The 15,705-nt window shown below is 39.3% G+C and overlaps 1 protein-coding gene and 1 long non-coding RNA gene across 2 annotated transcripts in view; one reads left to right on the top strand and one right to left on the bottom strand.

Moving 5' to 3' along the window:
• LOC131495080 (uncharacterized) overlaps positions 1–14,272 on the bottom strand; it is a 54,578-nt gene extending 40,306 nt beyond the window's left edge. Inside the window, exons 1-4 of the long non-coding RNA XR_009253745.1 lie at positions 14,152–14,272; positions 12,967–13,115; positions 9,985–10,042; positions 9,641–9,829 (exon numbers count right to left, since the gene is read on the bottom strand). This is a non-coding gene — a long non-coding RNA (uncharacterized LOC131495080). The remainder of the gene's footprint in view (positions 1–9,640; positions 9,830–9,984; positions 10,043–12,966; positions 13,116–14,151) is intronic.
• An 89-nt stretch (positions 14,273–14,361) lies between these two features.
• The window catches only part of UBE2W (ubiquitin conjugating enzyme E2 W), a 74,370-nt gene continuing 73,026 nt past the window's right edge, over positions 14,362–15,705 (top strand). Inside the window, exon 1 of the mRNA XM_058699871.1 lies at positions 14,362–14,463. Coding sequence (XP_058555854.1) covers positions 14,362–14,463 — 102 coding nt within the window. The remainder of the gene's footprint in view (positions 14,464–15,705) is intronic.

Here is a 15,705-nt window from a genome sequence, read left to right as displayed (position 1 = left end):
CAGGTGCCCCTGTATAATTTATTTCTTAAATGGTATAATTCACCAGTGAATCCATCTGGGCCGGGCTTTCAGTTTTGTAAGGTTATTAATTATTGATTCCATTTCTTTAATAGATGGAGGATGATACTTATTTAAAGAGAGCATGTGCGAGTGGGGAGAGGGAGAGAGAATCTTAATCAGGGTCCACACCCAGTGCAGAGCCCAACGTGGGGCTCGATCTCATGTCTGTGAGATCATGACCTGAGCCAAAATCAAGAGTCAAACATTTAACCAACTGAGCCACCCAGGTGCCCCAATGTAGGACTACTTAGATGTCTATTACTTCTTGGGTGAGCTTTGGCAGAGTATGTCTTTCAAAAAATTGGTCCCTTTCATCTTGGCCCTCAAATTTGTGGGTACAGAGTTGTTCATAATAATATTCCTTTATTTTCCTTCTAATGTGCATGGGATTTGTAGTGATGTTCCTTCTTTCATTTACGGTATTAGTAATATGTGTTTCTTTTCTTAGGTAGTCTGGCTTTAGGCTTACTGATATTATTTATTTTATCAAAGAACCATATTTGGTTTTGTTGATTTTATTGATTTCTTATTTTCTTTTTTTTTTTTTTTTTTTTTTTTTATTTCTTATTTTCAATTTCATTGATTTCTGCTCTAATTTTTATTATTTATTTCTTTTGTTTACCTTGGATTTAATTTACTCTTCTTTTTCTAGTTTCTAAAGGTGGAAAATTTTATTGAATTTAGACCTTTTTTCTTTTCTTTTTTAAAAAAATTTTTTTTTCAACGTTTTTTTATTTATTTTTGGGACAGAGAGAGACAGAGCATGAACGGGGGAGGGTCAGAGAGAGAGGGAGACACAGAATCGGAAACAGGCTCCAGGCTCTGAGCCATCAGCCCAGAGCCCGACGCGGGGCTCGAACTCACGGACTGCGAGATCGTGACCTGGCTGAAGTCAGACGCTTAACCGACTGCGTCACCCAGGCGCCCCCCTTTTTTCTTTTCTAATATGTGTATTTGATGCTGTAAATTTCTCTAAGTACTGCTTACACTGCATCCCATAAATTTTGGTAAGTTGTAGTTTTGTTTAGTTCAAAATATTGTAAACATTTATCTTGCAGTTTCTTCTTTGACCCATGCATTATTCAGAATTGTGTTGATTAATCTTCAACTATTTTGAGATTTTCCAGGTATCTTTATGTTGTTTCTAGGTTTTTTTTTTTAAGTTTATTTTGAGGAAGAGAGAGAAAGGGTGCATTTATGGGTGGGGGAGGGACAGAGAGGGAGAAAGAATCCCAAGCAGGCTCCACACTGACAGTGAGTAGTCCGATTCAGGGCTCTAACTCACAAACCATGAGATCATGACCTGAGCTGAGATCAAGAGTTGGACTCTTAACAGACTGAGCCACCTAGGAGCATTTTTGTTCCTAGTTTAATTCCATTGTTGTCTAAAATCAGACACTGTATGACTTCCATTCTTTCAAATTTGTTAAGGTGTGGTTTAAGGCCAAGTACATGGTCTCTCTTGGTGAATGTTCCATGTGAATTTGAGAAGAATATGTATTTAGCTGTTGTTGGATGAGATAGTCTATAAATGTTAATTCATCCAGTTGATTGGTGGTTATGTTGAATTCAACTATATTCTTAATTATTTTCTGCCTGCTGGATTTGTCCATTTCTAAGGGAGGGGTGTTGAAATCTCAAATAGTGAATTCATCTATTTCTCCTTGCAGTTCTATCAGTTTTTGCTTCACATATTTTGACGCTATTTTAAAGTGCATACACATTAAGGATTTTTATGTTCTCCTGAAGTATCGATCCTTTTATCATTATGTAATACCCTTTTTTATCCCTGATAAGTTTCCTTACTCTGAAATTTGCTCTGTTTAGAATTAAACAGTTACTCCAGCTTTCTTCCGATTCGTGTTAACATATCTTTCTCTATTCATTTCCGTTTAATCTATAAGTGTCTTTATATTTAAAGTATGTTTGTTGTACATAGCATATAGTTGTATCCTGTTTTTTGATCCACCTTGATAATCTCTGTCTTATTTAAAGTGATTGTTGATAAGAGTTGGATTAAGGTCCACCATATTTTTTCACTGTTTTCTACTTGTTTCCATTCTTTGTTCCTATTTTTGTTTCCCTTGTTTATGCCTTTATGGTTTTAACTGAGCATTTTATAGGATTCCATTTTCTTTCCTTCCTAAGCAGAGTGTGTGTGTGTGTGTGTGTGTGTGTGTGTAGTTTTTTAGTGATTATCCTACAGTTTGCACATTTACAACTAATCCAAGTCCACTTTCAAATAACACTATACTGAATCAAGAGTAGTGCAAGTTAATTTATAATAACAAAATAATCCTAACTCACCCTTTCCACCCTTTGTATCATTGCTGTCATTCATTTCACCTATACATCAGTTTGTATAAATATATATGCACATACATAATTGAATACATTGTTGCCATTATTAGTTTGAACAAACTTATCTTTTAGATCAACTAAGAAAAACAAAAATGAAAGTTTACATTTACCTTCACTTATTCCTTCCATGTCTTCTTTACGTAGTTACAAGTTTTTGATCTATATCATTTTCTTTCTCTCTGAAGAACTTCATTTAACATTTCTTGCCAGGCAGGTCTACTGGCAATAGATTCCCTTTTGTCTGAGAAAGTCTTTGTTTCTCTTTCCCTTTTGAAGGATAATTTCACAAGATACAGAATTGTAGTTTGGTCGTTTTTCCCTCTCAACAATTTAAATATTTCAGCCCATTCTCTTCTTGCTTGTATGGTTTCTGAGAAGTTGAATATAATGCTTTTTTTTGTTCCTTTATAGGCTGTCTTCCCCTTGTGGCTTCTTTTAAGATGTTTTCCTTTATCTTTGATTTTCTGCAGTTTGAATATGTTATGCCTACACTTAAATTTTTTTGTTTTTGTTTTTTTGGCATTTACCCTGCTTGGTATTCTCTGAGTTTCCTGGACCTGTGGTTTGGTGTCTAACATTAATTTGGAGACGTTCTTAGCCATTCCTGCTTCAGTATTGCTTCTGTTCCTTTCTTTCTTCCTTTTTCTTCTGGTGTTCCTATTACTTATACGCTACACCTTTTGTAGTTGTCCCACAGTTCTAGGATATTCTGTACTGGTTTCTTTTTAGTCTTTTTTTTCTCTTTGCTTTTCAGTTTGGGAAGTAAGTTTCTACTGTCATATCCTCAAGCTCAGAAGTTCTTTCCTCAGCCATGTTCAGTCTTCTCATGGGCTCCTCAAAAACATTCTTCATTTGTTACAGTGTTTTTGATCATTAACATTTCTTTTTGATTCTTTCTTAAAATTTTCATCTCTTTGCTTAATTACCCATCTGTTCTTGCACGTTGTATACTTTTTCCTTTAAAGTTTTTGGTATTTAATATTAAAAAAAATTCCTGCTCTGATAGTCCCAACATTCCTGCCATATCTAACTCTAGGTCTTACATTTATTCAGTCTCTTTAAACAATTGTCCTCCTAGCACAGGAATGTGTTCATAAACCCAAAAAACTCTGTTTCGGGGGTTTTTATGGAGATATCATCATGCAGGCATGTTCAATTACTAACTCAATATTCAGTGCCTCTCACCTCTCTGGGGGTTTGGAGAGTTGGACTGACATTCTAGGCTCCTAATCAAGGCTTGATCTTTTTGCCCATCAGCTGCCATCCTGAATATATACAGGGGCCTGTCAAGAGTTAACATATGATGCTCTATCACTGAGAAAATTCCAAGGGACTTAGGAGCTTTGTGTCAGGAACCAGGAACAGAGGCAAAATATATATTCTTTATTGTACTACATATTTTAAAATATTTTTTGTTCCATTTTTTGCTTTTCTTCAGAAGTCATCAATTATGGCTATATATTTATATATATGAATATTTTTATGTCTTCCATATCTATCATTTCTTCTCTACTCTTTTTTAAAAATGAATATCCAGTCTGTGTTGTTTTTTTTAAGTTTGTTTGTTTGTTTATTTATTTTGAGGGTGGGGTGGGCAGGGGGGTGCAGAGAGAAAATTCCAATCAGGCTCCATGCTATCAGGACGGAGCCTAATGTGGGGCTCAAACCCACAGCTGTGAGATCATGACCTGAGCCAAAACCAAGAGTAGGACACTTAGCCAACTGAGCCACCCAGGCACCCCCAATCTGTTTTAATTTTCTATTGTCTCAAAAATGTCTGTTTAAAACTGAGGGTGGATGGAGGGGTGGGAGGGAGGGGAGGGTGGGTGATGGGTATTGAGGAGGGCACCTTTTGGGATGAGCACTGGGTGTTGTATGGAAACCATTTTGACAATAAATTTCATATATTGGAAAAAAAATGTCTGTTTATAGTTTGTTTGGATCAGGTTCTACACAAGTTTATAAAACTACATTTATTTAATATCCTCTTATCTTTCATTCTGTGAGTTTTCTTCCACTTCTCTTTTTGTTATTTATTGAAGAAATTATATCATTTGTCCTTAGAATTTTCTATAATCTGACTTTAGCTATTTGCAGCCTCATGATGCATTTTAATAAATTCCTCTATTTTGCACCTCTCTCATCCTTATTTCCTATAAACAGAGCATGAGATATAGAGTCTTGATAAGATTTTTTTTTTTTTTTTTTGGCAAGACCACTTCACATTACTTCCTATTGTATCATCTTCAAGAGGCATATACTATCTGGTTGTCCCACTATTACTGACATTAAAATTGATCAATTCATTCAGGTATATCAGTATGATCCATCCATAATAAAGTTCCATCCATAACAAAAGTTCCCCTTAAGTTTTGTTCAAACTGATTCCTTTGGCACCCATTAATGATTGATGCCATGTTCCATTATTTCACTAGGGCTAGCACAATTATTCTTTTTCTTTTTTTTCATAGCTTCCATGTACAATATCTGTAATTCTTCTGTAAAGAATTCCCTTTCATCAATTATTGGGTCACCTTGAAATACAATTTATATAGACAAGGCAGGAAAATGCTAATCTTTCCCCTTTTTCCCCAATGAGTTGGTGACCTAGCAAACTCTAAAGATGACCAATGAGGGTTTTTTTTAAGTATTGTTATGAATTTAAATTTTATGACACACAAACATACACATGTATATTTCCATGTATACAATTATGTGCTTCAGTTTATTACAGTCCTTAATTGTTTTGTTGCTCAAACCATCTTCTTTTTGCCAGAAGATCCCCTTCAAAGTTGGCTTCTCTGATAATTTTAAACTCTGTTCATTTTTCATTTCATTTGATAAAGCCAATTAAGCAAACAGAGCCAGCAACAGAATAAAGTGTAATATTTACCTAATGATTCTCTAAATTTTCACATAAGTAATTCTAAGTGTACCTTCAAATCCCCAGAGTCTGAAGAACATTCTGTTTTAAATAATTTACCCAACAGTAAAATTCATGCTCTAAGAGGATGTACTATATTTACCCTGTGATTTCATATACCCTATAATCATAAGATTATATTTCCCCCAGTCCTATGATATTATGATTTAAGAAGCTATTAGGAGCCTTCCTCAACATCAAATCAAATAATTATGACCAACATTGCCCTCCTTCTTCAGTTGGTAACATTTTCAAATATTTCCCACTCTATTGACTATCTTTAGCCTATGAAATTGCTCAAATCTCTTTCTGATAACAAACAAGAAACAAAACTTTCCCCCAAAACTTTCCCTCTTGACCTGGCATTTATCTCGAGTATAGTCTCATCTCCTTCTTTCTCTTCTCAGCTAAGACTCTTGATGTCTCCATATCTTCCCTTACCAGTTCACTCAACAATTCATTCCAATGAAAAGTAATCTGATGACTATCAGTGATATACTCCACATTGCCAGTTCAGTTGAACTTTTTTTTTTTTTTTTAATTTTTATAAGTCCTCTTGGATGAATTTATATTACTGATTACTTACTCCCTATTCAAGACTCTTTGGCTTTTAGGCCACTCTCTCCTTAAATGTTAGTGCTCCCCTAGTCTCTGACCTCAGCAACATCTTCTTCCTAAACTCTCTCTTGGGGTAATCTCTTTATTTTCATAGTTTCAAATATAATCATTTTACTTAATGAGCTGTACTCCATGTGGTGCAGTTTCCCACTCTACTTTCAAAACTGCCCCATGAGCTTTCTTTGATGAAATCTCAGGAAAGAGCTAGAACTTCTCCAATTCCTCTGTCACAAGAACAAGCTTGTATCAGTCATTATAATTTTCAGGCCATCTAATGTTATATCACAATCTAAAACTTCACTTAAATGAAAGCTTCTCCCTACCTTCTCCCAGCTTAAGTCTGTGATGTAAGATTATCTGCTGAATATATTCCATTTAATTGTGGTAGTGACTTCTGTCCTTTTGTGTCTCTGGCATTTCTTTTGTCATCGCCCCTCATTCTAGTATGAGAAGCTTCTTTCTTATGGGAGAGCTCATCACATGTGATTTGAGTGGGGCGGACTGCCCCCCTCCCCCCATGCTAGGAGAGTCAGCCCAGGCCTAACCAATAAGAGTACTTCACCTCTCTCATCACTGATTTGTTGAGAGATAGAGCTGATGAGAGCTAAGCTGATTGGAGGCCCTCCCAGATATTTGCTGCTAGAACTATCCACTAGGGCTAGTTAGCCGGTAGGATGAGTCTGTAGACTAGTAGCCATTTTGCTCACCACAAAGACTGACAGAAAAAGAGCCCTCCATATCAGCTGAGCCTCTGTTCTGAGGATTTTCTAGTGAATTCATTTGAGATATATTTTACAATTTCCCTAGAAAAAGGCATGACAGATGTCCTATAGTTAATTTAAAATCCTGAAGCATGTCCAAATGAATTATTTTTTTCTTCCCCTTCTACTTCCATTTCTTCTGTATCTACCAATTCCCATATTTTCTAGTCAAAAAACCTGGCACTTAACTCTTTCCTTGTCCCCTTCATACAACAAATCTTAGTCCTATCTGTTACCCTGCCTAAATATCTCAAGAGCTCTTCCTTTTATTTCTCTACATGCCCTAGTCCAAGCCCACATCCTCCACTTGTCAAACACTTACAATAGCCTCCTTTTATGATTTTTCTTTTCTGCTCTTACCTGACTAAATCTGTTCACTCACCAGAGAAGTCAGGGCAAAACACAAATCTGGTCTTACTACTTCCCATTTGAAAACATCTCACATTTGGCAAATGGTTTCTAAGATAAAGTCCAATCTCTTCATGAACCAACAAAGCCTTCCAAGGCCATGTTTTGCCTGCCTCTTGTCTCCCACCTCCTTCCATCAATTTTAACTGGGCAATATCAAACTTGTCATTCCCTTTCAACACCAATTACATGGTTCCTGCTCCCTCTGCCCAGAATGCCTCTCTTTTACTGTTTTCACCTCTGCGAGGTCCTTAGTTCTTCCAGAAAGTGGTCTTAAGCTCCTAGACAAGGACAAGTGCCCCCCACTTATGATCCCATGATAGCAAGTAAGTCGCTTTTTCCATATTCTATCAAAATCCTTTCATCTGTTTTCCTGATTGTAAGCAATGTGAGTATGGGGACTGCTTCTTACTCATTTTTAGATCCCCAGTGCCTGGCATTCAATATATGCTTTTTGGACAAAATTACCACAATTTTTTTTATTTTGTCAAACTGTCTGAAAAGTCACAATTAGATATATTTGGGGGCATCAGATATTCTTGGTAAAATGTAAAATCCACATTGCCTATTAAATTTCATAGTTTAAAATGAATCAATTTGGGGGCACCTGGGTGGCTCAGTCGGTTGAGTGGCCGACTTCGGCTCAGGTCATGATCTCACGGTCTGTGAGTTCGAGCCCCATGTCGGGCTCTGTGCTGACAGCTCGGAGCCTGGAGCCCGTTTCAGATTCTGTGTCTCCCTCTCTCTCTGCCCCTCCCCTGTTCATGCTCTGTCTCTCTGTCTCAAGAATAAACATTAAAAAAAAAATTTAATAAAAAAAATATTTAAAAAAAAAATAAAATGAATCAATTTGATTAGAGTTTTTATTATAAAACTCCATTGATATGGGTCCTTAAGAGAATAGATTTGGAAGGATTTTTTAAAGAATTCAATCTGTAGAGTTAGAGTTCCCAAGGTAGAATTCTGATTCTGCTATGGATAAGCATGTGACTTTGGCAAATTATTACCTAGCCTCTCTAGGCCTGTTTTCTTACCTGTAAAATGAGAATTGTTTTATGTATTTCATAGTGCTGTTTTAAAGATTAAATCATACAAGAAATACAAGTCTCTCTTGCATTGCCTATATGGCACATATAAATATTCAATCCCAAGTAGCTGGCATCATTATTATTAATAAAGGCAGGTCTGGAAGGATGCCACATGTGGGGAAGGACACTGGGTGGGGCTGGGAAAGGCAACATCCCAAACTTGAAACTTTGCTTATGGCAAGCTCAGTTCAAAGCACAGTCTGGTTCAAAGACCAGACTGTTCTATGTTCACAAGGGGTATGAAATTTGGGGATCTTGTCATAGGTATTTTTCAGTCACTGCCACACACACCCCACTTCTTATCTCTAGCCAACATGTCATCTGCCCACTGGAGAGAGAACTTGGAGTAAGTCAGAAGAAAAAGTAGGTATTGCCTGTCAACTGGATGGTGATATGCAGTTCACAAAGCTTCTTCACATTAATGATCTCACCTAGACTCCACCACAAACCACGTGTTGGCATTTTTGTCCCTATTTTACAGATGATGAAACAAGGTCCAGAAAAGTTTAAATGACCGATTCCAGGTCATGAAACTAAGAAGTAGCCGAGTTAGGATTCAAATGTAGGCCTTCTGATTCCTAGTCTAGAGCCTTTTCTGACACATGGTAAACAGAGATCAGGCAAAAGGGGGCATAAAAAAGGGATGAGAAAGTTAGGCAGGAGGGAAGGTCATAGAATGAAAAAGAACTATCTGGCAAGGACAAAATCAGTAGGGCTGCCATCCATCCTAAGCAGCAGAGAAAGGATAAATATGTTTTTGGGCAATGATGGCCTTATGAGCAGGTGAAAAGAGGGAGATATGAATTATGATGACACAGTTATGGAATTTTTTACAAGGAAAATCATTTATCTGGAAAGTTTTGAAAAAATAATTGACTCCCCATTTTACAGATGGAAAAGTCCAGACCGAGGAGATACCTACCCAGCCTTCAATCTCATATCATTAGTGGGAGACCAGTCCAAAGACCAACCATGACTTACTGGTATGGATATATTAAAATCTTGAAGTGCTTTTGTTTTTTAAAAAATAGCTTTATGGGGGAGGGGGAGGGGATGCCTGGCTGGGTCAATTGGAAGAGCCCGCGACTCTTGATCTTTGGGTCATGAGTTTGAGCCCCACATTGGGTATAGAGATTACTTTTAAAAAAACCAATAAAAATAGAAATAAAAAGTTCTTTAGGGTATAATTTGTATACCATAAACTTCACACATAATTGCTCAAAATGTTGAGTAAATTTATACACTTGGGTAACCATCATCACAATCCAGTTTTAGAACACTTCTATCACCCACCCCCCTAAAAAATAAAACACTGAAATACTTCAGTAGTGGTTAGTAAATAGCCACTTCCCTCAAACCCCCAATCAATCCTTCAATCCTCTGAATCACCCCAGATCTTCCTATAATCTAATTTCAGATACCTGGTCCACCGGGTAGGGAATATCCAGGCTCCTGCCCCAGCATTGAGCAGCTTCTGTTCTGCAGGGTTGGAACCTTTGCCACACCTGTGCCACATCTGTTGTAAAGTAACTTCAGTATCACCCCTGGGAAGGATGAAGGCAAGCATACAACTCCTCTGGTTCCCAATCTGGAGCTTTTCACACAGGACCCTGCTTTTCAGAAAGATAGGAAAATACACAAGTGAACAAAAGAAAGCAAGTGCTATGAAATTATATCTACATAAAGGATAAACTGGTTTTGAAAGGTCAAGAGATTGAGCTGCTATCTATCATGACAGTTACCTCTTCAGTAGAGGTGTTCTTACCTTGAGGTTTATACACCTCTGCTATTGGATGAAGTTCTTGTGAAGGTCAGGTAACTCCCTGAAATACAAAATTTCACAGGTATGCACATTTTTCTGTGGAGTGGGTCCATGGACAAAAAGGAAAAAAAAATAGGATAACTTGCTAAGAACATGTTTGATAAGAGGTTTAGGGGAGAAGCAAACAAGGAATGTGCTCAAGGAATGTAGACATGGGGAAAAGAATTCTAGCTAGAAGGACAGGTAAAGGGGAGAAAGTGAAAACGAAGTTCTCTTGATTCACAATTTTGTTTACAAACCAAATATGTATGTGAATCAACTATTTTTGACATGTAGAATAAGTCATACATATTAGGTCATACATATAAACCATTTGTTATTTTGCTAATTTTCTTTGTCCTTTATTAACAGATTTCACATGAAATGACTAGTTTGGGTTACACTTTTTTTAAAAGGAAACTTCATTTATTTTTATGTTTAATTTTTGAGAGAGAGCAAGAGTGAGCATGAGCAGGGGAGAGGAGCAGAGGCTCAGCATGGAGCCCAACACAGGGCTTGATCCCATGACCCTGTGATCATGACATGAGCTGAAATCAAGAGTCAGACGCTTAACCGCCTGAGCCACCCAGGGTTATGCTTATCTTAAATTATCACTCGGGGACGCCTGGGTGGCTCAGGCAGTTAAGCATCCAACTTTGACTCAGGTCATGATCTCGTGGCTTGTGAGTTTGAGCCCTTGTGAGTTTGAGCCCTGTGAGTTCGAGCCCTGTGAGTACGAGCCCCACGTAGGGCTCTGTGCTGACAGCTCAGAGCCTGGAGCCTGCTTCAGATTCTGTCTCCTCCTCTCTCTGCCCCTCCCCTGCTCGTGATCTGTCTCTCTCTGTCTCTCAATAATAAATAAATGTTAAAAATAATTATCTTAAAGTATCACTCTAAATTGTGAATATGGAATTTTTGCTACTTTATTAAATCCCATTTGTAGCTCAACTGGATTACGCTAGCATTTTAAAATTGTTAACTAAGGCCCCCAGTATGTCTATATAAATTGCAGTGAAGTCAAATTCATTCCTAACATATTTATAAACATGATTTTTTAACTCAAAATAGTACAGCATTCCCATTGCATTTTATCTTAGACTTTTTAAGATAGTATTTTGGATATATCATTTAAATTTTTTTATTTTCTCTAGTAGGTACGTGGAATTTGAAATCTGGAAGAAACCTTCAAGATTATGCAGCCAGACTTGCTCATTTTACTGATAAATAAGCCCAAAGAGATTAAGAGCCCTGACCAAGCTCACTAATGACAGAGGTAGGATAAGACTATAAGCATTGGATTCATAGCCTGGTGTCTTTTCCAATATCCAATTAACAAGCTAACGATTACTGAACTACCTACATTTCTTTGATGAGGTCAGGCAGTAGGAGACTATGAACAAACCATCTGTGGAGACACAGACTCAAGTGAAAACTTCTCAATTCTACCTCTTCACACTCCAACAAGCATATTCTCATAGGACTTCTCCTAAGTCTCCAGTTTAGTGCATCACTAGAACTCAAACATTCATAAGTCAGATTATATTATCAATATTGCAGTATTTGCCCAGTGATCACTTTGTAGGTTCTTCAAGTTACTAGACTCTGGTTTCCCATATTTCCTCCCTTTTTCTGCCAGAAAGTCCAGCTGCTTTTAGTCCTCTGTATCACAGGCTCTGCCTTTGCCTTGGTAGGTAAGACCTCAGGCACATACATAGCTTGTGTATGTCCTCTTTTCTTTTGTCTTCCAGGGAGGTGGAGGTGAGGGTAGTTTGTGAGATGAGGGAGAATCACCTCCTTGAACATGATGGTCATTTGTAATTGACGTGGAAATCAAAAATTATCAAATACGTTTTATGTTTAAATTTCTCCAGTTGTCTTAAAAATATGTTCTTTACAGTTGGTTTGAATCAGGATTCCAACAACGTTAAACATTTGCATTGGTTTAATATGCCTGTTGTATCTTTTATTGCAAATGGTGCCATTAAAAAGTTTCATTAAGGGTATGGGAAATCTTAATTTTATTATCGTTGAACTGTTTTCCAAAGGGATTGTACCCATTTCACTCCTATAGAGTTTATGAGAGCTTCACCTCCTCCTCCACTTTTGGTATTGTCAGATAGTTTGCCTTTTGCCTATCTGATACTAAGTCCCACGCTGTAAAGAAATGATATGTGAGCCTAGTCTTCAAACACTGTATAATGAAATGTTTTAGATAAAAAGATTTCATGCTCCCTGGAAATACTATACACTTCACCCCATCTGAAAGTCATTGTTTTAGTTCCTGAGTACATCAGGATCTTTCTGTTATATATCAAAGAAAAAATGAAAAAGATAGTAAGCATATACTATTTAATATTTCTCAGGAAAGATATAGTTGGTACTGACTTATCCCTCCCATGAAGATCCTTTTTAACATACATATAACCCAAGGGACCAGATGTTGATTTTACTGTGAGGAGTGTTGTAAGGAATTCTGTAACTCCTTTTCTTATTAGTATGTCATGGCAGGTTGTTGGTTCTGCTGATGTCATAATGCTTTGTTTGTGGGTGTCATCTGATGTCACTTATACTTTACGAAGACTCAGCTTTTTAATAAAATTAACTCTTGGGGTGCCTGGGTGGCTCAGTTGGTTAAGTGCCAACTTCAGTTCAGGTTATGATTCCGTGGTTCCTGGGTTCAAACCCTGCATCGGGCTCTGCGTTGACAGCTCGGAGCCCACTTCAGATCTTCTGTCTCCCTCTCTCTCCCTGCCCCTCCCCTGCTGATGCTCTCTCTCTCTCAAAAATAAACAAACATTAAAAAAAAAAAGCTAAATAAAATGAACTTTAGATGGTAAAACCTGACCTTCTGGAGAAATTTTCTGAGATCATAGGGATAAAGATTTCCAGAAGAAAATTTATCTGGAAAAGTTTCCTCTTTCCTTGGGATATATGGGTTTTACTTACAAATGAAATGTTGACAACACAACTGAGCTGACACCAGATATGCTTCTGGATGATTCCTGGTTGCCAAGACCCTCCAAACATTCCTCAAGGACACAGTCATTTTGCACAACAAAGGGAAACCAGCCCATTTCTGGCAATAGGGTGGAATTCTAAGAGGAAAAAGCAAATCAATATAACTTCCTCTCCAGTGATGAAGAATGATTCATTTATATTATTCTATAGAATAATCGGTCTTTTTAAAAGATCTTTTTCCTTTTTGAAAACACTTTAGAGAATTTCTCAGAGAACATAATGATCTATCTTTAGGGAAGAATAACATCCTACATTGCTCTTATATTTAAAATCTTACAGAAATTTGCAAAAAGAGCCCAAGTTAATAAAACGATAGATTTTAAGCTTTCCTTCTGGTAAAGTACAAGCATTCTATTCAATGTATCAGCCACCTAAATCTTTAAAAGAACATGAGGTACAAGCCTTTGGCTTCCATTTTCCTGTTAAAAACCAATGACATCTTCAGTCTTGAGATAGCTTTTAAAACTGTGGCTTCTGATAAATGTTGGCAGAACTGGTGCATTCCCAGAATAAATTCTGAATGCTCAGCTTTCCCTATTCAAAAACATCCCCAGGTCAAATGACTACAAAACTGCCCACCATGAAACAAGCTGAAGAGAAGTCCGGATGTGCTACAAGCTCTAAGTGTAAATTATAAAGTGCACTGGCACATTATGTCTAGGATCAAATCTCTATAAACAAATGTGAATGCCCTAACAACCCTATTACTGATACACGTGAAGTTTAAAACTGAGGGGCTGGGGTAGTGAGGAGACAACAGCACACCAACAAAAGAAAAACTTCCCTTTTCAGGCAAGTTTCAGCTCTATCCTTGACTTTAAAATACCAAAGTGCTGTTTTGCTCTCAATTCTTGTCCCATTGTACAAAGAAACCTGTGTCTCTATCCCCCAAATTAAGAATATGAGAAGCTTTCCAGACCGTAAAGACCAGAAAGCAGCCCCGCAGGTAACTGGCCCCAAGGGTGTGAAAGCGGGCATGGTGGTGAGAAAGCCACGTGAAAGGAAAAAAAATCTGTAAACGCTACACCTGTGGTTGAAAACAAACAAACAAGAACACCCCACGGGACTGGACATCATCAAAATCTCGGGGTATAGAAAGAAAAAAACAACCACCATGGCGAGATCAGAACCAGAGCGGCGTTTCTTAGACGACCAGGTCAGCAGGTGAGCTCGCCGCGCACGCCGGGGAGGTGGATGTGACTGAGTACCGACAGCGCCATTTACCGTGCTCTCGCCTGCCCCTCCCCCACGGAGGCCCAGCGCTCCAGCCAATCCCCTCCCGCCGTCCCCTTCCCATCGGAGGCCCCGCCCCCCGCGCCCAGGATGCTGGGCCCCCGCGGCGTGACGCGAGCACGGCAGCTCCGCCCCCTGCGTCTCTGGCCTCGCCGGCCTTGGGGGGATGGTTCCATCATGGCGTCAATGCAGGTGAGAGGAGTTTGCAGCATCTGGGCGGGCGAGGGAGCCGCCGAGAGAACGCAAGCGTTTTGTCAGGGGCGGCGTCTGGGACTCTGGGGCACCCGGGCGGGCTCGGGAGCGGCCCTGGTAGCCAGTCCTTTCCCAGCCTCAGGACGTTGGGGAGGGGTGAGAGAAGGCGAGAAGAAGGGCGGGGGAGGGGGGTCCTCGGTCGGTCGAAGCGGACACCAGCCGGCCGGGAAGTTGGGGGATAAAGAAGGCTAAGAGGGGGGAAAAGGGCGAAGTTTGGCGTTGGTTCGGCGACAGTGGTCTCGAAATCATCTGTCGTTCACACACACACACTGGCCTGTCCGCCCGTCGCAGGGATGCCTTCTTCGCGGTCCCCGGCCGAGCGGAAACAGCTGCTTTCGCCGTTGTCACTGGGGCAAGGGCGGCCCTGAGAGGGGCTGAGTGTGGGGTAGCTGAGAAGGCGGCTGGCTGCAAAGGCGCCTCGCGGCCTCTGCTCAGGCCTCCCACGCCCAGCTTCCCTGACTATTCGGCCCCTCGGCTCTCCTCTCTTTTGACTCTTAATCCTTTGCCCCGTGTATCTTCCTCTGTTAGCCTTCGCACTCTCAACGAGCATTAGTCCGGCAGCTCACTTTGTAGCTCTCCCCGAAGCTGCCCTTAGTCCATCAACATCATTTGCCGCCTAGTATGCAGTCTCCCCGAGATCTGAGTCACCAGCCCCCTTATACCTCCGGGATAGCTCGCCCTCAAAATTTTTTTTCTGCGGTGCCCCACCCTTGTGATCGCGGTAAGGCTACAGCCCTTTGCCCTTCTTCCCCAGGTCTTCAGTGGAATCTTAGTTTGGTAGGAGGCGTTTATTAACCCGTGTCATAGCTACCTGAGTTAGCAGTTCATGGTTTTCTGGCTTTCCAACTTAATACATTCTTTTTTTCCCCAAGCCATGGAGTTTGGTGGTTTGTTTTGTTTTCCAGGCAAAGATGGCAACCACAACTGCAGTTTTGTAAAGATTGACTGTGTTATCTATAGCTGCATTTAATTTTACAGATGAAGACTAGCTCTAATGAAAGTATATAGGAAGAGAAGGTAGAACTCTTGTTTGGAGTGTCAGCTGAGTGCTTTTTAGAGTTTTGACATCATCTTAAAGAGACTGACATTTTTCTCAGAAGGATTTAGTGCTTTTGTTTCTAGAAGAATAAGCAAATCTCCCTATCCCCCCCTCTGTTTTCTCTCGTTTCTAGGCAAGATCAC

This window comes from Neofelis nebulosa, chromosome 14 (assembly GCF_028018385.1).
Source record: "Neofelis nebulosa isolate mNeoNeb1 chromosome 14, mNeoNeb1.pri, whole genome shotgun sequence".
Lineage (NCBI taxonomy): Eukaryota > Metazoa > Chordata > Mammalia > Carnivora > Felidae > Neofelis > Neofelis nebulosa.
The sequence above is the reverse complement of the archived record's forward strand: the minus strand, read 5'-3'. Positions and strand labels throughout refer to the sequence as shown.